Source organism: Pagrus major, chromosome 24 (assembly GCF_040436345.1).
Source record: "Pagrus major chromosome 24, Pma_NU_1.0".
Lineage (NCBI taxonomy): Eukaryota > Metazoa > Chordata > Actinopteri > Spariformes > Sparidae > Pagrus > Pagrus major.
Genome location: NC_133238.1, coordinates 13,914,576 through 13,939,646, shown reverse-complemented (window position 1 = coordinate 13,939,646; position 25,071 = coordinate 13,914,576). Strand labels below are relative to the sequence as shown.

Genomic DNA, 25,071 nt, shown 5'->3' with positions numbered 1-25,071 from the left:
TCTGACCACAAGGGGGACCATCATAAACAGGATGGAACCCAAACTGAAGTGAAACCATTTAGCTGCTCAATTTGTGGTAAAAGTTACCGTCGGAAGAAATTCTTCACGACCCACATGAGACGTCACTCTGAAGAGAAACGCTTCAGCTGCTCGTTTTGTGACAAGACCTTCGAGCGGAGAGGAGGAGTTGTGAGGCACATGAAGATCCACACAGGGGAGAAACCCTTCAGTTGTTCTGTCTGCGGCAAAGGATTCGTAATATATTCAAGGCTGACCGCTCACCTAAGAGTTCACACAGGAGAAAAACCCTTCACATGCTCAGTTTGTACAACGAGTTTCAGCGACAGATGCAGCTTATCCAAACACACGAGGACTCACACTGGTGAGAAACCCTGTGGCTGTTCAGTTTGTGGTAAGAGGTTTGCAGAGAACGGACATCTGAAAGAACACATGAGAGTCCACACAGGAGAGAAACCCTACAGCTGCTCTGTCTGTGGGAACAGGTTTGCACAAGGCTCAGCTTTGACCCGTCACTCCAGAGTTCATACTGGAGAGAAGAATTACTCGTGCTCAGTTTGTAAAGCAACTTTCAAGCACCACGGCAATCTGTCCACACACATGAGGAAACATACTGGAGAGAAACCCTACAGCTGCTCGGTCTGCGGCAGAAGATTCGCAGATCGTGGAAATCTGAAACGACACTTGAACGTCCACACGGGGGAGAAACCGTTCAGTTGCAGCGTCTGTGGTAAAACATTTGCTCTGAAGACGACACTGACACAACACCTGACTGTCCACACCGGGGAGAAACCGTTCATCTGTTCAGTTTGTGGTAAAGGGTTTGGAGACGGAGGAACTCTGAGACGACACTTGATTGTCCACACGGGGGAAAAACCGTTCAGTTGCAGCATTTGTGGTAAAAGATTCACTCAGCTCGTTAATATCAAAAAACACAAATGTGCTGGTGAGAGCGGTGGAGATAAATGAAGCTGCAGAGACGCTCGTTGGGTCGATTTCTTACAGCAGGACTGAAGAACTGAGGATGAGTCTCAGCTCACTGCAAACCTTTGACTGTTCGGTTCAGGTCAAACCACACAATCATTTGATTTGATCGTGTTCTTAATCGATGTCTGCGTCATGTGGTGGTGTTCATCCAATTAAAACTGATTAAAACTGTCTTAAAGTATTATGTTAAGATATGAGTACAGAGTGATTCTACAGTATACATCACTGTGTTCAACAGTTTCTTACATTATCTTCCAATAAGACATTTTATTTCTACTCTAACAAACTCTGCTGGTCTGGACTTGATGTCACAATGTGGAAGTCGATTCTTAAACCACTGAAATCTCTTTTCAACCAGCTGCAGCAGTTGTGCTCATCTGTGAAATGCCGTGTTGCTCTCCACTGCTCACTAACACATCACAGACTCAAAGTTGTGGCTGCAGTTTTATTTTGTAGCTTCGTGATTCACCCACTTACAGCTCAGTGTTGTTATTTCACTCATGATTGCTGTCTGTCTGACTCTGTAAACTTTAACAAATATTGACATTAATGATCTGCTGTAAATCGTCTGTAACACTGCGTGCAGACCAAACGTGAAGAGAGTAGTGTAGAAATCATGCTGCGTCAGGTCTGACGAGCAAACTACTTTTAAATGTTTGTTCCCTGAATGGAGTTCAGATCGATCAGAGCTATGTTGTGCTGAGACATTTCCATGACTTAGCGGGTAGTCTGACTTCCTCGCTCACTTCCCTCCATGTCGTGGCTTCAGAGTGAACGTCGCGGCGTCAGTGTGAACGTCGCGACGTCAGAGTGAACGTTGTGAAGTCAGAGGGAACGTCAGTGCTGACAGACTTTCAGGACACAGCGTCACAAGAAATCCTCACTTGAGTTGAATATTTTCAACTCTTAAATTCACGAAGTTTCATTTGTTTGTTTTCAGTGTTTTAATCTAAACGCACAAATGATTCACGTCACGTTCGGTCTGAACGCCCCAGAAGAAATCAGTAAACAATGACTCGTTTCCTGTCGCATCATTTATATATTTTCAGTTTTATTTTCATCACAAATCTTCAAATGAATCAATAATATTGAGACTTTATTTCTTCCTGATGTGAAACAGCGACCTGCCTTCTTCTGTCTGGTTTCAGGATCAAAACTCATTCTGAGGAGATTTTTGAAACAAATGTTGTTTTTACACTAAACTGGTCAGAATCTCACGGCTTCGACGTGTTTTCATTTGTTTTCAGAAAATGTTTGTGTCACTCAATAAGTGAGTCCATTCAATGTGTTTCTGATTTATATAACTACAGTGTGAACATGTGAAGTGACTGAGAAACATTTTGATTCATCATTTGGGAAACAACAAGTCATTTATATCAATTTATCATTTGTTGTTCATTTCTGATGAAACTGAAGTGAAAGAGTGGAGATAAAGCAACAGTTTGTGGGTGTTAGTGGACTGTTAATAACCAGGAAGAAGAAATAAACCCAGGCTTCCTCTGGTTCTGCTGCATCCATGTGAACTGTGATCGGACCATGTTACAGAACAACTCTGTGACTCAGTCTGACCACAGGAAATGTTCATTATCTCACTGAATGATGGACTGAACTTCTTCTCACTATTATATATGTGACACTGTTTCTTTTTGGACATGACTTAAAGGGCCTATTTGTGAAAGTAATTCGTAAGAGTGATCTGACTGTGTGAGACTCCACAGCAGCCTCAGTTCAGAGGTAAGAAGACACGAGATGCTGCTGTTCTAACCCTTCACTCGGTCAACGTTTATTAGGACCAAAGTGTTGAAGACAAACAGAGCGAGCTGTCCCACATGAAGCTGCCTCAACATGCAGAGTGACAGCCATCTTCAGAGGGTCAGAGAGCAGTTTGATACCCTCTGTCAGGACGCTGTCAGCTGAACTTACAGGCTTTAATCCTTCATGACAGAAACTACGAGAAAGAACTGAAACAATGTCCAAAGACAAACATCACATTACAAAAACACTGACACACATTAATAAAGAAATAACTGAAAGTGTACTTTTTCCCTTTGTCACTTCATTTTAAAAACTTTAATAAAAACTGTTAACTGTGTTTTAGATGTGAAGAACTTTTTACAGCTCAACCAGGACAAAACAGAAGAAGTTGTTGTGCTAACCTCACACGGGGCACCATTTATGTAGTGATTCATGCAACAGTAATAGGGAGTTTTGGGTTAAATTTGGCTATCAATAATAATGATTATCAGCCCTTGAGGATAAGAAGTCGAAGGAGTGGAGGGTGTTGACTTGAGGAGAAGAGAGAGAACAAGGAAGGCGCTGGAGTTTTGACTATCTGATCAGAGTGGGGTCTGTCACCCTGACCAATAGTAGCTCAAAGCTGAATTTTGCACCTAGGTGTGAAGAATGGGGAGTTCTGGGACACTGAGTTCAGTTCAGAGTCCATTTTGAAATCCACAATGAATGACTTCATCTGTGGGTCCCAACAAAGTGATCACTGGTTCGAAGGCTCAGAGAGAAACTGGCCTCCAGACTGAACTCAGGACTCAACCTGAGCCACCAAGACACACATCTAGGAGTGATGTTTGACTCTGATTTGAATTTGAAGGCATTTTATCATGTAGCAAAAATTTCCACAGTGAGGCCACTTCTCTCTGAACAGCAGAGACACTGATGACACTCTGATAACAATGAAACCGTCTCCTTTCTGCTCGACCAAACAAAACAAGAAACCAGCTGCAGCTAGTTCAACATCCTGCTGACTCAGACCAGGAGACGCACGTTACGCCGGTTTTAAAGTCTTTACAGCGGCTGTCTGTTAAAGTCCTTCTGTGAGTCACCAGCTTCATGCTGACGACTGTCAAACACAACAAGTGCAGAACAAAGTGAAGTGATGTCTCAGAACAGAATCATTGATGACGAGGAAACCATCAATCTTTACAATCAGTTTGAATCATTTTGTACAAAGTTCACTGATGAATTTATTACAAGAAGCTGAAAGATTGATGTGACTGTGATCCTGTACAGACTCAACTGTTCAGCACTGACAATGTTTCTGTGACAGGAGGAGACTCTGCAGACTAAACACCACACAGACACACTGAGGAACCAGGACTGGACCTGAAGAACCCAAATCCAGGAGAAAGAGGTTCAGTGAATGTGGTGTTGAACGTGTGGAGGTGGATCAGTGAGTCAGAGGAGACTCTGTAGAAGGACAGAGTGCCAGCAGGACAGTCCACATACACTGCTACTCTACCGGAGGAGGAGGAGGAGGAGATGACTGTTTGTCTCTTATCGTGCCAGACAGAGTAACGACCATCATCAGAGCACCACAGACTCCAGGACTGATCATTCCATCCCAACAAACAGTCATTAATGTCTCCTCTCCTGTTGATTTCTCTGTAACTCACTGATATAGAAACATCTCCGCTCCACTCGACCTCCCAGTAACAGCGACCAGTCAGACCAGTTATACACAGCAGCTGAGGAGACCAGGAGGACTCAAACCTCTCTGGATGATCAGGATGTGACTGATCCTCTCTCACATGTGTCATCTTCCTGTTGTTGTCAGACAGTTTGATGTTTCTGCTGACTGTGTTTGTGTCGACTGTGAGCTCACAGGAATCTGATGGAGAGAAAAAGACACAACACAGCTGCAGTTATTAATGTATCATCAGTGTGGTGATGACATCACAGATGTGACTGAGTGATGTCACAGTATGAAGCTGCTTTGTTTTCATGAATCAAAGTAAAAACACACTCACACTTCCTCAGACCTGGTGTCAACCATCGGATTGCAGCAGGCTCCACCCTGAAAGGAGGAGGGGGGTCAGAGCAGCACATCCTCTTTCAGCATGCAAACATGGACATGACATGACTCATACACAGAAACACAATATGTCCATCAGGCTGCTTCTCCCTGTTCTCCCTGAACCGAGCACGTTGCTGCAGTCACAGTTAAGTGCACGCTGTTTTTACTGTAGTCGGCCATAAAGTGTGTGGATAGACTCAGTTAGTAACTGAAACCATGTGTGTTGTTTGCTGCCACACAAGAGAAATTAAAAGTCCATTCATGCAACGTTGTCACGCCATCTTCCTGCGTTTAACACTTCCTATAAATCCTTCACAATAAAGGTCCTGCATGATGTAGTTATTTGAAAGCTTTTATTGTGAAGCAGCAAAATCAGGAAACATTGGATTTCCACCAGCAGAACCTGAACACGACTCCAGAACAGCTGAAAGTGAAGCTGAGTCAGCAGCTACGAGCCAGGCTGAAGTACATTACAACAGCATTAAACCAGAGGTCCACCAGCTACTGTAGAGAGCTGCAGCTCTGCACAGGTCACATATCATGTTAATCAATGGAGCAGATGATTGATCGCTGAATGTTTTCTTTTCTTTTGTCTTTTGATTTTGCTGACGGTGCAAAACACTGAAGCTTTCCTGCCCCTGCAGGCTGTTATAATGAGAACTACCCAAAACAGCCCAAACTCAGCAGTTTCCTCATGACAGGAGCCAAGACGGCACCACTGACCCATCTTAAATTAACCTATGCACTGCTGCTGTTATGGTGATGTGACGGGAATGTTCCACCTCGTGTCATCTAACATTGTTATTGGACTGTTTTATATCTTCTGTTCACTTTAAACTGATGCCACAGGCAGTTGTTACAGTCTGTAAATGGTTTCACACTGAGGCACAGATACACTTGTCAGTGATGATCTAGAATGCAGTTACTCCAGTGTTGATAAAGATCCATGTCAGAACCATTTTAAGTTCAAAGTCAAGCACTTTGGCAGAAACACTGATTCTCCAGTTCAGGGAAAGAGTTTCTATGACATTCAGTGATTAAATTCACAAAATGTGTGTCACAAAATCTTTTGAATTTGAGGTTCAGTATTTTCTGATCAGACATCTGACACAGAGGGTCTATTGTTATTATAAATATCATAACACAGCAGTGACGTGGTGGAAATTAGATTTATTGTTAATGTTTTGATAACCCTCTGCAATCAGTGTGGAATGTGTAGGAGTTTGGATGACGGTTCATCAAGCAGCAAAACCAGAGGCCAACAAATCAAACAGGCACATTTTGAACAGGCACTAAACTAGTCTGAAAAAAGAGGTGTAACTTTAGTGTTTGTGCCAAGACTCTCCTGGTCGCTGATCTTGATCTCTTCATACCTGAGAGTGTCCAGTCTCCAGCCTGGATCCTCCAGTCGAGCAGACAGCAGCTTCACTCCTGAGTCTCCTGGATGATTGTAGCTCAGGTCCAGCTCTTTCAGATGGGAGGGGTTGGAGTCCAGAGCTGAGGCCAGAGAAGTACAGCCTTCCTCTGTGATCAGACAGCCTGACAGCCTGCAGACACACAAAACAACACACACCACAGATCAGCTGAGGGTCCTGATGATTCAGTGCACATCTGTGTTTAAGGGTTTAACGTTTATTATATTCATCACCTTAGTTTTCACTAATTTACTAATCAGCACTAAACACAGAGTATAACTGAAGCTGATGGAAATGCCATTAGTTTTGCAAATATTTGGTCATGAACCAACATATTGTACAGATTAAAATGATGACCTGATGATGGAGGATCACTAAAGTAATTACAGTTCATCCTGAGGGGAGCACGAAAGTCAAAAACCTCATGGCAGGCCATCGAATGGGACCAAAGTGCAGAGTAGACTGACAGACCCACATTTATATAAAATGCATTCATGCTCCTCTCAGGATGAAATGTAATTTGTTTGGGTGATCCTCTGACTTTTCCTCTCATAAATATATATATATATATATATATATATATATATATATATATATATATATATATATATATATGTATGTATGTATGTATGTATGTATGTAATTGAAAAATGACAAAATGTTTTCTATTTCAAATAGCGGACCCTGTCTGGCTGAGTATGGTCTAGACCTGCTCCAATTGTAAAGTTACATGAAATAATTAATTAAAATAATAAATCCTGACCTGAGAGTTTCAAGGACACAATGTGAACTCTTCAGTTCAACTGACAGCTGCTTCACTCCTGAATCCTGCAGGTTGTTGTTACTCAGGTCCAGCTCTCTCAGACTAGAGGACTGGGAGCTGAGAGCTGAGGACAGAGCTTCACAGCTTCTCTCTGAGAGGTTACAGACACCCAGTCTGCACAGGAAATAATAAATAAGAATATGTTAAAATGTTGAATTTTATTGAGACAGTATCAGTGTTTCCCAAACTTTTCTTCCAGGGACCCACTGTTTAAAAATGCAACCATATTCACAATAGGCCCAATGAACTTGAAAAAAGCAGATTTGCGCAAAAATTGACTTTCCAAACTATTTTTACTGTCATTTCCACATCCCCTTATATTGTCTTGAATACACCAGCCAATTCAAAGATATAGTTTAATAAATAACAACTGTGTTTAATGCTTGTGCTACCAAAAACATATATATGTGACAAATACATTATAAATGAGATCAATACTTCTTAGTGTCTAAATATTTTGGCACATGATCACTGTAAGTCCTACAAGCAAGTGGGTATTTTAGCTGTGAATCAGTGAAATGATGAACTCAATCAGGATGTGTGTCTAAGTGTGACGCTGTCCATCTCACTGAGATGGAGCAGAGATGGATTGATAGACAGACAGATGGAACATGTCACTTCATAGGGTTTCTTGGCCTGCTGCTTTTTGTGGTTGTAAATAAAACATTGGGCCTAAAGTCCATTTCTCCCCACCATTGTAGCAGTCCACAGGATGGACCCATCAGAGTAGGACTGTCTCTGTGCTCGAGATCTCCTGATTTACAAATCAAGCAGTGGATACTAACAAGCTCCCCCATGTGGGTCAAAGGTGTACTGCAGATAGAAATCTTAAATTGAAGACTATGAACGAAGGTCTGCAAATATATTTGGCAGCCCAAATAAAATCCTCTCTGGTAATGACTGGTATATATAATCTCTTGCTCCATTGCTGTTCAGTTCTAAGCAACGTGTCAACGTGGCAATAAATCATGACTGAATCGAGAATAAATGGACATCCAGTTGTCAAAGTCATATGATATCAAACATAAATGAGGTTCTCCCTCCTCATTGTTCGTGCTGTGCAGGAGATGAATTATTGAAAGGTACATTGAAAGAAAACGTTTGATAGTTTGATAGCAAAAAAATCTGCAATTCAAAAACTCATATCAGAGAAGCTGTTTAAAGTGTATGGATGTCTGAGTGTATAGAAATATATAAATGATTTCACAACAAACAGTAACATGATCTGACCTCAAACTTTCCAGATTGCAGTGTGGACTCTCCAGTCCAACAGACAGCTGCTTCACTCCTGAACCCTGCAGGTCGTTATTACTCAGGTCCAGCTCTCTCAGACTAGAGGACTGGGAGCTGAGAACTGAGGACAGAGCTTCACAGCTTCTCTCTGAGAGGTTACAGCCACTCAGTCTGGATAAAGAATAATGAGCAGAACAAGAAAATTATTTCTATTTGGGTCAATAACAGCACATTTACTGCATTCTGAAAAAGCTTCTTCACACTTACAGAGCTTTGTTGGAGGCTTTGACCACTGGCAGCAGCCTCAGAAGAGCCTCCTCTGAAGCAGAGTATTTCTTCAGGTCAAACACGTCCAGATCTTTTTCTGATGACAGTAAGATGAAGACCAGAGCTGACCACTGAGCAGGAGACAGTTCATCTGTGGAGAGACGTCCTGATCTCAGGTACCATTGGATCTCCTCCACGAGAGAACGGTCGTTCAGTTCATTCAGACAGTGGAACAGATTGATGCTTCTCTCTGCAGGCAGAGTCCCTTCGAACTTCTTCTTGATGTAACCGACTGTTTCCTGATTGGTCTGTGAGCTACTTCCTGTCTGTGTCTGCAGACCTTTTAGGAGAGTCTGATTGGTCTGCAGTGAAAGACCCAGGAGGAAGCGGAGGAACAAGTCCAGGTGTCCATTTGGACTCTGTAAGGCCTTGTCCACAGCACTCTGGTAGAGACACGTCTCTGCAGATTGATGGTCTGTTGTTTGTTCCTCTGCCAGCAGATTGACACCAGAGTTCATCAACATCAGATGGACATGAAGAGCAGCCAGAAACTCCTGAACACTCAGATGGATGAAGCAGAACACCTTGTCCTGATACAGTCCTCTCTCCTCTCTAAAGATCTGTGTGAACACTCCTGAGTACACTGAGGCTGCTGTGATATCGATGCCACACTCTGTCAGGTCTGATTCATAGAAGACAAGGTTTCCTTTCTGCAGCTGCTCAAAAGCCAGTTTTCCCAGAGACTCAATCGTCTTCCTGCTCTCTGGAGTCCAGTGTGGATCTGTCTCAGCTCCTCCATCATACTTGACCTTCTTCCGTTTGGCCTGAACCACCAGGAAGTGGATGTACATCTCAGTCAGGGTCTTGGGCAGCTCTCCTGCCTCTCTGGTCTTCAACACATCCTCCAGAACTGTAGCAGTGATCCAGCAGAAGACTGGGATGTGGCACATGATGTGGAGGCTTCGTGATGTCTTGATGTGGGAGATGAATCTGCTGGCCTGCTCCTCATCTCTGAATCTCTTCTTGAAGTACTCCTCCTTCTGTGGGTCAGTGAACCCTCTGACCTCTGTCACCATGTCAACACACCCAGGAGGGATCTGATTGGCTGCTGCAGGTCGTGTGGTTATCCAGAGGTGAGCAGATGGAAGCAGGTTTCCCCTGATGAGGTTTGTCAGCAGCACATCCACTGAGGTGGATTTTGTGGCATCAGTCAGGATTTTAGTGTTATGGAAGTCCAGAGGAAGTCGACACTCATCCAGACCGTCGAAGATGAACACAACCTGGAACTCTTCAAAGCTGAAGATTTCTTTGGTTTCAGTGAAGAAGTAATGAACAAGCTCCACCAAGCTGAACTTTTTCTCTTTCAGCACATTCAGCTCTCTGAAAGTGAATGGAAATGTGAACTGTATGTCCTGGTTGGCTTTGTCTTCAGCCCAGTCCAGAGTGAACTTCTGTGTTAAGACTGTTTTCCCGATGCCAGCCACTCCCTTTGTCATCACTGTTCTGATTGGTTCGTCTCTTCCAGGTGAGGGTTTAAAGATGTCTTCTTGTCTGACTGTTGTTTCTGGTCTGCCTGGTTTCCTGGATGCTGCTTCAATCTGTCTGACCTCATGTTCATCATTGACCTCTGCAGTCCCTCCCTCTGTGATGTAGAGCTCTGTGTAGATCTGATTCAGAAGGGTTGGGTTTCCTGCTTTAGCGATCCCCTCAAACACACACTGGAACTTCTTCTGAAGGTTAGATTTAAGTTTACGCTGACAAACTCCAGAATGACTTCCTGAATAAACACACAACAAAAAAGATCATCAAGTTACTTATAAAGAAAATAAGACAATTTCCTTCTCCTAAAGATTGCATATATAAACAGATTTTCCATCATCATCATCATCAGACTTCAGTTAATGTCTCATTGATCCATCATGTTAAATCTTTAGAGAAATCCTCTTACTGCTCTGCAGACAGTCAGCCAGCTCCTCCTGCTTCATTCTCCTCAGGAAGTGAAGTGTGATCTTCACAAATGCCTCTCTGCTGCTCCTCCTCTGCTCTTCATCCTCACCATCCAACACCTCCTCATCCTCCCTCTGACTTTCTAAGTATTCTGAGCGATCTGAACTCAGAACCTTCTGGATCTTCTTCAGCTCGTTCTTCACAAAAGTCACAATGTTCTCCTCCAGCAGCTGGAACAGAATATTATGTGAATGAGAACATTTAACATCATGGAGCCAAACATCAGATCCATGTTGGACAGATTCACCACTGGTCTGTAAAGTGCAGCATGGAGATTATTGTGAACAGACTGGATGTAAAAGTAGTTGTTGTTCATGTACAGACCATAAATATGGAGTCCAGGTGTGTTTGATGCTGCTGGGCAGACGGACCTCTGGGAACCTCTGAGCTCTCCTGGTCGACTCTGTGGAGAAATCATGAAGAATCAGCCACATTATGTCTGTCCACTCAGAGACAAACACAAGCTGAAGGTCCTTTGAGTTAAAGTGTTGATGACATCATTGAATCAGATGGTTTCCCCTGACATCAAAGTGTTGGTGGTACTGCTGATCCCACTGTGAATCAACAGTCAGTCAGTTTACTGGGTTGCTTCAGCAGCTTGTCTGGTTTAGTCCCTCCAGCTCTTGACCCCTAAAATACTGTGGACAGGAACACACAGCTAACACAAGCTAGTTGGATGCTAACTGTCCAGTGCAAATTGGTGAAGAGTCTCAATAAACTTGTATTCAGTTGAGATTCCAACATTGGAGAATGAAAAAATGATTCATTATTTAGTTGTTTGTTTATGAATCTGATACCAAAAAAGCAAATACTTATATTTATTTTATGCTCAGATCAAAAACAGGAGATGAAAAGAAGAAAGAATGGGCCTAAGGCCAAACTTGATTTTGATATTTATTCTGTCTGATTTGTGTGACCCGAAAGTTATTCATTGACTTTTTCCTGTGTTGCTTTTGGGTGATTATTTACACAATGGCCACACTGGAACCTACGGAAGCATATTGCATTCACTTGATAAAACAAATAGATACCCCAACACCCTGTGAGGAGAAACTAGAAAAGACAAAAACTGCCAATTGGGGATTTTTGGGTGAAAGGCACAGAGGGTGGGCATTGAGCGACCAGCAACCAGAGCCGAAGGGCAAACCATGTCTGGAGAGCAAAGCAGGCCCAGGGGGCAACAAGGAAGCTGAGGCAAAAGGCAAAGCAGGTCAGGAGGTGACCAGACAGAAGCCCTCGGGAGGATGGGCTGGAGAGTGCAACAGAGACCACTGGAGGTCTGCCTGGGCATCAGCAGGGGTGGATGACACAGAACCACTGGTGTGACCTGCAACACCAGAGGTGATAAGACCTTGGACCTAATGTATGCCAAAGTTAAGGAGTGAGGATCATGTTCTTTGACTTCTCCAGTGCCTTCAACACCCTCCAGCCACACCGGCAGGCCTTGAAGCTCTGGATGATGCAGATGGATCAGGACCTCGTGGCACGGATTACAGACAGGTTGCAGGATATCAGGCTTCACGGCTAATTGTCTGACATGGTGACGAGCAACATCGGCACACCCCAGGGAACTGTACTGTCAGCGTTTCTGTTCAGCCTCTACACCTCTGACTTTTGCTTCAACTCAGGAAAATACCACCTGCAGAAGTTCTCGGATGACTCCTCCATTGTTGGCTGCATCACAGGTGATAAGAAGGAGTACAGAGACCGAGTCAAGGACTTTGTAGGATGGTGTGAGAGGAACCACATACACCTCAACATTTGGAAAACCAAGGAGCTGCTGGTGGACTTCTGATGTTGAAGGAGCCCCCACATCCCTGTTACAATAAATGGGGAGGAGGTGGAGATGGTTGACACCTACAAGAGTTCATAAGGGTGCAACTGAATAACAAGCTGGACTGGTCGGACAACACTGAAGCCTTCGACAGGAAAGGAAAGAGCAGCCTGTTCTTTCTGAGGACACTCAGGTCCTTCAGTGTAGCACTAGGCTGCTATGGATGTTCAACCAGTCTGTCGTCCAGTGTCATCTTTGTTGTGGTGAGCTGGGGAGGTGGCATCAGCAGCTGTGGTACGATCAGACTGAATATGCTGGTCAGGAAGGCCAGCTCTGTGGTGGGGATGGACCTGGACAGTCTGGAGGCCGTGACAGAGAAGAGAATGAGAGGAAAGCTGAAAGCTATTGTGGAAAATCCCTCTCTCCTTTCTATGCCAAGCTGAAGTGGTTCAGGAGTTTGAGTCTGACCTGTGGCCTTTTGCTGCATGTCTTCCCCCTCTCTCATCCTGTTTCCTGTCATATTAATATTTTTTTCTTTAATACTTGAAGTAAAATCCCAAAAATCAAAAAGGCAAGCAAAAAAAGGCAGGCAGAGAAAAATCCAAAAGGCAAAGCAGTCAAAACAAAACAGAAATCCATAAGTCCTAAAATAAACAAACCAGGGAGACAGAAGGAGAACACAGCACCGGAGAACAGGTGAGACACACAGGAAACACAGGAGCAAAACAGACGCACCGACGAACAGTGAGGGGGAAACACTGGCTTCATGGTGCGTTCCTTTGCAAGGTATTCCCGACATCCAATCTAAAAGTGTCCCAGTGGATCTGCTCAGAAAAACATGGACGCTCGCTGCAAACTGGTGTTTGAATGGAAAGTCTGTGAACTTCACATCAACTACAGCGGCTGATTTAACAGTTGAGGACACTTTAAAAAATGACAGGAGGAGTCGGCTGCTAACACAAACTGTCAAAGACTGAGACTGAGCTCAGATTAGCTGAATCAAAGTGAGAATAACAACTACAAATTGTTTTTACACTGAAGTTGTGGCTCACAGAGCTGATGGACACACTCCACCTTGAGATGATCCGGTTCTTCATTCAGGACAAACTAAAAGAAAAACCTGCAACATCTTGCAGTCCCGGGTGGGTTGTTGTAAGTCGGGATGTGGGTCTCTGTTTTTACTTTTATTTATTTATATTTGTATTTGTTGTTCATGTCCTTTTTGATATGTTGTTTACATAAAAAAGAAGCACTGTAATAACAGTTTTGTGTCTTGATATTTTGAAATGAAGCTTCATAATAAAACTATTTGAAGTGTTTTAACTGCATGTTTCACAAAAAAACACTATATGAAGTAAAAATTGGAGGTCCGACAGATTAATCAGGTGATTATAGCCGATCTGATAATAATCATTATTGGGCAGAAGTTGACCTTTGCATATTTAATAAATATTGTAAAACAGTAAAATGTTCTGCCTTCAGTTCATATCTTTGTCTCAAGTGTTGAACTATATTTAACAGGTCAAAAAGGAAGTTATTTGTTTTTATATATTTTTTTGAATAATTAAAAAGTTTAATCGGCTGATCAGTTGATATCAATGATATCAGTTATCAGAGTTTTCTACTCCTTAATATGGGTTCCGGTACCGGCCCCATGAAGCCCGGATGGGTCGGGCCCTTGTAACGTTAGATATAACACACAGCCTCTCCTCTCCTCAGCAGCAGGGGTCAGATCTCAGCAGGAGGTGAGTCACTGCTGTTTGTACACAGGAGGAACACTGTCGTCAGAGTTGTTGAGGGACAGACATGAAAAACTGTGAACCTGTCCTTTAATACTGATCCTGCTCTGACCTCCATCATCACTCTGAGGACATGAAGACCATCAGGACAACTGGTCAGACTGGATTTAATGAGGACAAACATCAACAGAGAGCAACATGAGGACAACTTACTGTCTGTCTGATGAACGCTGTTGTTTAAAATTAGTAACAATCTCCTTTGACTGGTCACTCCTGAAGGACACACAGCTGGGCTCAGGTCCAGGTCCAGGTCCAGGTCCAGGTCCAGCTCCAGGTCCAGGTCCAGTACAGGCTGGTCTCCTGTTGGACAGAGAAGAAGACCACCAGAGATGTTAATTGACTTTTTATTCTTCAGACACAGAAGCTGCTGGAGAAACTAGCAGCGATCAACAAGAAAAGGATCAAAACACCAGAGTTCAGTAAACATGAAGCTGAATGATTTCAGTCTGTGGATCCTGAATTCATTCTGACAGACAACAAACTTTACTGTCGGTACATCAGACTAACAAGTCTTTGGAGGATCTCCACTTGTTCTGTGTAGCTCAGACTTCTGAAGCTTCATATTATCCTCAACTGCACTTTATAAAGTATTTTTACACAGAACAAGGACTGAAGTTTGTCCTCCATCATCACTCTGAGGACATGAAGACCATCAGGACAACTGGTCAGACTGGATTTAATGAGGACAAACATCAACAGAGAGCAACATGAGGACAACTCACTGTCTGTCTGATGAACGCTGTTGTTTAAAATTAATGATCTCATCCATTGACCGGTCACTCCTGAAGGACACACAGCTGGGCTCAGGTCGGGGTCCACGTTCAGGTCCATGTTCAAGTCCATGTTCAGGTCCAGGCCCAGGCCCAGCTCCAGGTCCAGGTCCAGGTCCAGTAGAGGCTGGTCTCCTGTTGGACAGAGAAAAAGACCACCAGAGATGTTAATTGACTTTTTATTCTTCAGACACAGAAGCTGCTGGAGAAACTAGCAGCTATCAACAAGAAAAGGATCAACACACCAGAGTTCAGTAAACATGAAGCTGAATGATTTCAGTCTGTGGATCCTGAATTCATTCTGACAGACAACAAACTTTACTGTCGGTACATCAGACTAACAAGTCTTTGGAGGATCTCCACTTGTTCTGTGTAGCTCAGACTTCTGAAGCTTCATATTATCCTCAGCTGAACTTTATAAAGTATTTTTACACAGAACAAGGACTGAAGTTTGTCCTCCATCATCACTCTGAGGACATGAAGACCATCAGGACAACTGGTCAGACTGGATTTAATGAGGACAAACATCAACAGAGAGCAACATGAGGACAACTCACTGTCTGTCTGATGAACGCTGTTGTTTAAAATTAATGATCTCATCCATTGACCGGTCACTCCTGAAGGACACACAGCTGGGCTCAGGTCGGGGTCCACGTTCAGGTCCATGTTCAAGTCCATGTTCAGGTCCAGGCCCAGGCCCAGCTCCAGGTCCAGGTCCAGGTCCAGTAGAGGCTGGTCTCCTGTTGGACAGAGAAAAAGACCACCAGAGATGTTAATTGACTTTTTATTCTTCAGACACAGAAGCTGCTGGAGAAACTAGCAGCTATCAACAAGAAAAGGATCAACACACCAGAGTTCAGTAAACATGAAGCTGAATGATTTCAGTCTGTGGATCCTGAATTCATTCTGACAGACAACAAACTTCACTGTCGGTACATCAGACTAACAAGTCTTTGGAGGATCTCCACTTGTTCTGTGTAGCTCAGACTTCTGAAGCTTCATATTATCCTCAGCTGAACTTTATAAAGTATTTTTACACAGAACAAGGACTGAAGTTTGTCCTCCATCATCACTCTGAGGACATGAAGACCATCAGGACAACTGGTCAGACTGGATTTAATGAGGACAAACATCAACAGAGAGCAACATGAGGACAACTCACTGTCTGTCTGATGAATGTTGTTGTTTAAAATTAATGATCTCATCCATTGACCGGTCACTCCTGAAGGACACACAGCTGGGCTCAGGTCCAGGTCCATGTTCAGGTCCAGGTCCAGTAGAGGCTGGTCTCCTGTTGGACAGAGAAGAAGACCACCAGAGATGTTAATTGACTTTTTATTCTTCAGACACAGAAGCTGCTGGAGAAACAAGCAGCGATCAACAAGAAAAGGATCAAAACACCAGAGTTCAGTAAACATGAAGCTGAATGATTTCAGTCTGTGGATCCTGAATTCATTCTGACAGACAACAAACTTCACTGTCGGTACATCAGACTAACAAGTCTTTGGAGGATCTCCACTTGTTCTGTGTAGCTCAGACTTCTGAAGCTTCATATTATCCTCAACTGCACTTTATAAAGTATTTTTACACAGAACAAGGACTGTGAAGTTTGTCCTCCATCATCACTCTGAGGACATGAAGACCATCAGGACAACTGGTCAGACTGGATTTAATGAGGACAAACATCAGCAGAGAGCAACATGAGGACAACTTACTGTCTGTCTGATGAACGCTGTTGTTTAAAATTAATGATCTCATCCATTGACCGGTCACTCCTGAAGGACACACAGCTGGGCTCAGGTCGGGGTCCACGTTCAGGTCCATGTTCAAGTCCATGTTCAGGTCCAGGCCCAGGCCCAGCTCCAGGTCCAGGTCCAGGTCCAGTAGAGGCTGGTCTCCTGTTGGACAGAGAAAAAGACCACCAGAGATGTTAATTGACTTTTTATTCTTCAGACACAGAAGCTGCTGGAGAAACTAGCAGCGATCAACAAGAAAAGGATCAACACACCAGAGTTCAGTAAACATGAAGCTGAATGATTTCAGTCTGTGGATCCTGAATTCATTCTGACAACAAACTTTACTGTCGATACATCAGACTAACAAGTCTTTGGAGGATCTCCACTTGTTCTGTGGAGCTCAGACTTCTGAAGCTTCATATTATCCTCAGCTGAACTTTATAAAGTATTTTTACACAGAACAAGGACTGAAGTTTGTCCTCCATCATCACTCTGAGGACATGAAGACCATCAGGACAACTGGTCAGACTGGATTTAATGAGGACAAACATCAACAGAGAGCAACATGAGGACAACTCACTGTCTGTCTGATGAACGCTGTTGTTTAAAATTAATGATCTCATCCATTGACCGGTCACTCCTGAAGGACACACAGCTGGGCTCAGGTCCAGGTTCAGGTCCAGGTCCAGGTCCAGTAGAGGCTGGTCTCCTGTTGGACCGAGAAAAAGACCACCAGAGATGTTAATTGACTTTCTAGTCTCAAGAGATGACGACTGGTTCTACTGGGCAGCTTCACATGTGACAATATAAATGTACGTAAAGAAGAACGATGCTGAAAAACACAAGTTTAAACAAATTTCTCTGAATAAACAACATAAAACATGAATCAGTCATATTTTCATGTTATTAACAGCTCACCTCTTTACAGCAGGAGGTTGTGGTCGTTCAAAAAAATTAATGAGGTGACCTATTGACCAGTCACTCTTGAAGGACACACAACTGGGCTCAGGTCCAGGTCCAGGTCCAGGTCCAGGACCAGGTCCAGGTCCAGGTCCAGGTCCAGTAGAGGCTGGTCTCCTGTTGGACAGAGAAGACGACCACCAGACATGTTAATTGACTTTCTAGTCTTCAGACACAGAAGCTTGTGTCCATAAAATAGTGGAAAACATGAGGAATAAACCTCAGAGAATATTGGACCAAACTAATTCAATGAAGTGAAATGAAGAGTTGAAGACTGGTTCTGTTGGGCCGCTTTCTAAAGTGACAATATGAATTTAAGTGAAGAAGAACGAAGCTGAAAATAAACATCAGGTTTCAAAAAACATCTTTCTCCACAGTTAAAGCACGAATCAGTCACATATTAATGTTATTAACAGCTCACCTCTTTACAGCAGGAGGTTGTTGTCCTTTAAAATCAATGAAACGACCTATTGACCGGTCACTCCTGAGGGACATACAGCTGGGCTCAGGTCCAGGTCCAGGTCCAGTAGAGGCTGGTCTCCTGTTGGACAGAGAAAAAGACCACCAGAGATGTTAATTGACTTTTTATTCTTCAGACACAGAAGCTGCTGGAGAAACTAGCAGCGATCAACAAGAAAAGGATCAACACACCAGAGTTCAGTAAACATGAAGCTGAATGATTTCAGTCTGTGGATCCTGAATTCATTCTGACAGACAACAAACTTCACTGTCGGTACATCAGACTAACAAGTCTTTGGAGGATCTCCACTTGTTCTGTGTAGCTCAGACTTCTGAAGCTTCATATTATCCTCAGCTGAACTTTATAAAGTATTTTTACACAGAACAAGGACTGAAGTTTGTCCTCCATCATCACTCTGAGGACATGAAGACCATCAGGACAACTGGTCAGACTGGATTTAATGAGGACAAACATCAACAGAGAGCAACATGAGGACAACTCACTGTCTGTCTGATGAACGCTGTTGTTTAAAATTAATGATCTCATCCATTGACCGGTCACTCCTGAAGGACACACAGCTGGGCTCAGGTTCAGGTCCAGCTCCAGGTCCAGGTCCAGGTCCAGGTCCAGTGGTTTTAGAGGGAGGGCCTCCCTCCTCTCTGTCCTCACACTGATTCATGCTGCTCAGCTCACACACACTTTCATCTGGAGAGGAAACACAAATCATTCATCTGCACATCAACTGAAATCAGCCTTTCCATCAAGTCTCCTGTCAGAACATCAGCTGCTCCTCCACTGATTGGCTGCTTCATATCAGCGTCACATGAACGCTGCACTTCTACTGTCAGTCCACTAGATGGTGTCATGGAGCCATCAGACTGGAAGTGAGTCGTCTGCTCTGAACACCAGTTTAACCAGCGAGACACGACTGGACTCACTGTTCTAGAAACACCAGTAACAGTGGAGGAAAGTACATTTACTCGAGTACTACACGTAACTACAATCCTGAGGTACTTCAGTCACGTGTTTCCACTTCATGCAGCTGCTGCTGAGGGCTCAGTCTGTATGATGACGTCATAGTAAATGGTGGGCCACACCAATGTGTTTGGACTCATCTGAATCTCCAGGATAACATGTATCTGATCATTATGAACAAGAACCTGAACACCAACATATTATAAGTCACATCAGCTGCAGTCAGCAGCAGCAGGGAGAGGAGGAGGGACAGGAAGTCCCCAGACTCCCTTGAAAAATCGCTCCATTTTGTGAGTTGTTGAGTTAAGAGGACCTTTATAAACTGTGTGAAACGCTGTCGATGACAAATTCTGAATGATTCGGGCCTTCTCGTAAGTTCGGCCCATGTTACAGCCTCGTTTTAGGGGGTGCTGCAGCCCCCTCAGCACCTCCAGCTCCCGCATCCAGGCGAACAGCTGCTCTCCAGCCGCGTTTAGTGCGTCAGACAGCGGGAGAGCGGCGGCTCGTCTCGGCCTCCTCCACAGGCTGATTCAGGCAGGAAAAGCTGCCTTCAGTCATCAGTAAGTGGAGCTACACACTGACAACCACTCTGTGCTCAGATACTGACCAACTAACTCCACTTCTACTCTTATTTCACCGGCTACACTCCCACAATGATCCTATAACGACGCTGCATTCTGACTATTTAAGTTGCGTTGGGCCCCAGAAATGATGCAACACGTCTTCCCCTCGTGTGAATGCAGGTGTAATTGTTTAAAGCTTTGATGGCAGGTTGTGCTTCGTCCTCTCATCTCATCAGGATCCTTCTGGTCACCAGAAGAGGAAAAAGCACCATGACACTGAGCAGTAAACATTAGTTCATGTTCCAGCCTGCAGCTTCTCTCTCGTCAGTCTATCCTGCTAAGCCGGACACTGCAGCTCCTGATCGGTCTGTTCTGCACTGCAACTTTATTCTTTCACATTTTGGAGGCAAATATTTTACTTTTTACTCAACTACATCTGTTTGATAACATTAGTTACATTACAGATTACATGCTGCATCAGAGCCGAGACTGAAAACTGGTTTTCACTGACAAACTGACGACAAGTTAACAAACCTTCATCTGAACAAACAGGTCGACTTGGTTTGTTGACATGACTTCACTTCTCACTTTAGTTGTTTTCGACTCAAAGACTCAAAAACAACACTGTTGTTTCTTCACTTGTTTCTTTTGAAAAAACAAAACAAGTAAAAACTTTGTTAGTTGTGAGTTTTTGAGCTAAATGTCATCATTTTAGTGATTGTGTTGTCTGTAATGAGTCCACACTTATTGTGAAAAAAAGTTATGTCAATAAATTAGAAATATATAATGTAAAATAAGTGATTGCGTAAGTATTCACCCCCTTGTGACTGACCTGATTCAACAGAGGTCCAGTTGGTGCTAGTAGTGTCACACTTAGTGAACTTGAGATCACCTGAGTGCAGTGAATGTGTCTCAGTGACTGTAGTATAAAGACACCTGTGTCTGAAGGTCCAGTCACTGTTAATCAGTATTCATGGCTACAATTACACCATGAAGACAACAGAACGCTCCAAGCACCTCTGTGAGAAGGTTACTGAAAAGTATGAGTCAGGGGACGGATACAAAAACATTTCCACGTCACTGAACATCCCCCAGTTCAGTTAACTCCATCATTAAGAAATGGAAGGACTATGACACATGTAAATCTGCCTGGAGCAGGTCGTCCTCACAAACTGAGTGATGGTGGGAGAAGGAGACCAGTGAGGGAGCCGACAAGACACCTGTGACTCCTCTGAAGGAGTTAAAGCTTCAGCAGCTGAGATGTGAGAGACTCTGCATACAACAACTGTTGCTGGGTTCTTCACCAGTCAAAGCTTTATGGGAGAGTCACAAAGAGAAAGCCACTGTTGAAGAAAGCTCATTAAATCTCCACTAGAGTTCATCCACAGACATGTGGGAGACTCCAAGGTCCACTGGAAGAAGGATCACCAAACACTGCACATCACCACAAACACACCATCTCCACCGTGAAGCAGGGCGGTGGCAGCATCAGGCTGTGGGGATGCTTCTCAGCAGCAGGTCCTGAAGGCTTGTAAAGGTAGAGGGTTCAACTGATTAACCCTGATCCTGGAGGACAACCTGATCCAGTCTGCAAGAGAACTACGACTTGGGAGAAGATTTATTTTCCAGAAAGACAATGACCCGAAGCAAACAGAGAAAGCTACACAGAAATGGTTTAAAGACAACAAGGTGAATGTTCTGGAGTGGCCCAGTCAAAGCCCAGACCTCAGTCCAATAGAGAACATGTGGCTGGACTTGAAAAGTACTGTTCACACCTGATCCCCTCAACCTGACAGAGCTGGAGCAGTTTTACAAAGAAGAATGAGTAAAATTGCAGCGTCCAGATGTTGAAGCCTGATTGAGACTCCACACAGACTCAGTGCTGTGATCGAGCCAAAGACTTGAAGGGGCTCAATTCTTATACAATCACTTATTTTACATTATATATGTTTAATTCATTGACATCACTGTGTAGAAATCTGTTTTCACTTTGACAGTGAAGAGGTTTTGTTTTGTCTTTTGAACATGACTCCATTTATAAAAGCAATAAAAGTGTGAAACATCTAAGAGGGTGAAAACTTGTTATCGGCTGTGTGTCTCTGTTTCACTGATCTGCAGCTAAAACAACAGTTACATTTAAACTGTGTCTGTGTTATAAAGACAATAAAGCTGAACGTTGAGTCTTGATAAGGAGCTGAAGTTCAGCGCGGCTGTTAAACTTTAACTTGAGACAAACTGATGAGGCAGCAACATGTTGATGTGAGCGTCTCCTCTCTGTCTGTTATATGACTGTGTCACTGTATCACTGATCTGCAGTCAGCTGAAGTGTTTCTTCACTCTGAGCTCCTTTAATGTTCAACACTCACATTTCATTTATTTCACTTTTCATCTCAAAAGTAACTAAATCGAGTAAAAAGTCAAATATCTCCTCTGAGATGTAGCGCAGGAAAAGTACAACGGAGCAGAAATACTTCAAGTACTTCAACTACAGTACTAGAGTAAATGTACTTAGTTACTTTGCACCTGTGGAACAAATCCTTCAAAATAAAAGTTGTCAGTTGATGTGGAACAGACTGATGTAAAGTAAATGTGTCTGATTTGATTATTGATCACATTCAGTGGACAGTGACAGAAAGAGGCGACACTTCCTGTTGGAGGAGTGTTCACAGCTCTGACAGCTCATTTAGTGACACACTTACATTTTTATTCTTTCATTACAAAATAAAAGCTTTCATCTGCTCACCGTCCTCTGAATGCTGCTTCCTGCTGTCTCCACACCAACTACTGACGACCAACTAACTCCACCTCTGCTCTTCCTGCACCGTTCTCCTCTCAACATGGAGGATGATGTTTGTAATGGCGGCTGTTTGAACTCACAGCTGAGAGTTTGTAGAAATGAACAATGGAGCGACAGATTGTTGCTGTTTCTAGTGTCGCTAAGCTAACGACAGCTCGTTGCTGTTTCTAGTGTCGCTAAGCTAACGACAGCATGTCTCTGTTCCTAGTATCGCTAAGCTAATGACAGCTTGTTGCTGTTTCTAGTGTCGCTAAGCTAACGACAGCTTGTTGCTGTTTCTAGTGTCGCTAAGCTAACGACAGCTTGTTGCTGTTTCTAGTGTCGCTAAGCTAACGACAGCTTGTCTCTGTTTCTAGTGTCGCTAAGCTAACGATAGCTTGTGTTAACGAGTCAAACATTTTAAATGTGTTACATTACCTTCAGCTGGAGGTTCACACGGACACAACTGTCTGCACCACAACGTTCACAGTGGATGAGACTTTGGACCGGCGCCGCCCAAAGAGGCTGTTAGAGTTACACATTAATCACATCATATGAATCATATCTGTGAAGTGTCAGTGAAATCTGATGACTTGTGTGTTTAATGAGAGTGTAAAGGTCAAATACATGTTCAGTTGTAGTTACTTTGGTTCAACAAAGCAGATTTAGTGACTTTTAGAGACAAACATCACTTTAACTGACTGTTAGTTTCTATGAGGTCACTACACAACAACTCACACACAACTCACAAGTTGTCATGAAGAAACATTCAAGTAAAAACTTGTGTTATAAAATCCTTCAGTTTTTTCTTTGTTTGCTTGTTTTTAAAAAAAATCGGTTTATTCACATATACAAATCACAAATTCAGTAAATGTACACAATAAATCAGATCAGATCATTAAAGAGAGGTTTGCCAAGATCTTCCTCCCAGAGAGTCCTAATATTGGCAGTGGGCTGATTTATGTTGGTAAGTGTCTCATAGATCCTTGTGATGGCACCCTTGTGGCTAGAAGAGTATCTAGGGGTGTCTCTGGAGGTAACTCAGGGAAAGGATGGTAACCCTTTCGGACAAAGTCCCTAATCTGAAAATAACGGAAGTGATGTGACTGGGGTTTTCCTGCCAGTTGAGCGAATGATGCAAATACCCCCTCAATATACAGATCTTTAACAACTCGTATCCCGTTCCTGTGCCACGCACGAAAAGACAGATCTAACTGGGCTGGTGTAAAGAGGTGGTTTGACACAATGGGTGCCATTAAGGAGGCTTTTTGCAGGCCAAATTACTTTCTAAACTGCAACCAAATTTTAAGTGTGTGAGCAATGACCGGATTAATGTTTGATGTATGAATTGCCAGAAGTAATGGGGAAGTAACTAAAGAGTGAAAAGGAAGACCATGTGCTTCTATCTTCACCCATTCAGGTGCATGCTCAAGAGGATTACTTTGGACATGTGTGATAACTTTCTGAATGTTGCTAGCCCAGTAATAATAGAGAAGGTTGGACATCCCTCCCGATGCTTTGGGTCTTTGTAAAAAGGCCTTACTAATCCGAGGCTGCCTGCCATCCCAGATGAAATTAGAAATATCCTATCAAGAGAACTAAACTTCTTTTTGGAAATGAAAACAGGGATATTCTGGAAAAGATATATGAATTTAGGAATTATATTCATTTTAAACAAGTTAATACACCCAGCTAATGATAATGGTAATGTGCGCCAACGCTCCAAATCTCGTTTGCATTTGTCAATTAAAGGAGAGGAATTAAGTTTATATAATAAATGAAAAGAGCGAGGAACAGTAATCCCCAGGTATTTAAAGTGGGACGTCACTCTCTTGAAGGGGAACATAAAGGCAGGGATATTAAGAGCAGTGGGGTTCAAAGGGAAAACTTCACTTTTTTGCATATTGACCTTGAAGCTGGAGAGCTTCCCGAACTCTTCCAGCCTAGATAGAATCGATGGAAGTGAGATTGCAGGGTTGGTAATATATAGGAGAAGGTTGTCCGCATACAGTGACACCTTGTGCACCCTGTCACCTCGGATTATCCCCTCGAAGGAGCGACACTGTCTTAAGGAAACTGCAAGTGGCTCAATCACTAAGTCAAAGAGCAGCAGCGATAGGGGGCATCCCTGTCTCGTTCCACAGTACAAAGGGATGTAGCTTGATTGTACCTCATTTGTTCGAACCGAGGCTAAGGGGCCGCTGTAAAGTAATTTGACCCAGGAAATAAAAGTGGGTCCAAAGCCGAATCTTGAAAGGGTGTCGAAAAGGAAGCTCCATTCCACCTGATCAAAAGCCTTTTCTGCGTCTAAGGCTACAATAATTTCAGGTGAACAAGACTCCGACTGGGTGTACATTATGTCAAGGAGCCTACGGGTGTTCAAGAAGGAGTGTCGTCCCTGAATAAATCCTGTTTGATCGGGTGAAATGAGGGCTGGGAGAAAAATCCTTCAGTTTTTAACTAGAACCTCGTCAAACACACAGTAAAGTTACATGTTAGTGTTTGTGACTGTGGTTCAGTTCAGGTCCAGTTTGAATGAAGTGTGTTTGACGATGAGTTAACGAGACGATTAAACTCGTCTCGGTTCAGTCACAGAGAGAAACTTGAGTTCAGACGGTTGGATTTTTCTGTTCAGAAGGAAAATAGGTGTCAGAATATTTCCTTTCTTCACATTTTGTGAGTTTATCTTGTTGACTTGTT

General features: G+C 43.3%; 2 protein-coding genes across 2 annotated transcripts in view; one reads left to right on the top strand and one right to left on the bottom strand.

The window, feature by feature from the left end:
• Nucleotides 1–3,043, top strand: part of LOC141020443 (uncharacterized) — an 8,443-nt gene extending 5,400 nt beyond the window's left edge. Inside the window, exon 2 of the mRNA XM_073495517.1 lies at nucleotides 1–3,043. This exon is cut by the window's left edge and continues 524 nt beyond it. Within this exon, the coding sequence (XP_073351618.1) occupies nucleotides 1–987 (987 nt within the window). The 3' untranslated portion in view covers nucleotides 988–3,043.
• Nucleotides 3,044–3,958: 915 nt separating this feature from the next.
• Nucleotides 3,959–22,837, bottom strand: LOC141020457 (NACHT, LRR and PYD domains-containing protein 3-like). Its single transcript, XM_073495545.1, has 14 exons — nucleotides 22,810–22,837; nucleotides 18,619–18,762; nucleotides 16,668–16,799; nucleotides 15,556–15,641; nucleotides 14,794–14,801; nucleotides 14,285–14,431; nucleotides 10,883–10,961; nucleotides 10,500–10,728; nucleotides 8,552–10,328; nucleotides 8,282–8,455; nucleotides 6,992–7,165; nucleotides 6,187–6,360; nucleotides 4,767–4,813; nucleotides 3,959–4,627 (listed from the first exon to the last, which is right to left on the bottom strand). Exons 2-14 carry the CDS (start codon nucleotides 18,734–18,736, stop codon nucleotides 4,083–4,085), a joined length of 3,690 nt encoding a protein of 1,229 aa, XP_073351646.1. The 5' UTR covers nucleotides 18,737–18,762; nucleotides 22,810–22,837; the 3' UTR covers nucleotides 3,959–4,082.
• Between the last annotated feature and the right edge of the window lie 2,234 nt (nucleotides 22,838–25,071).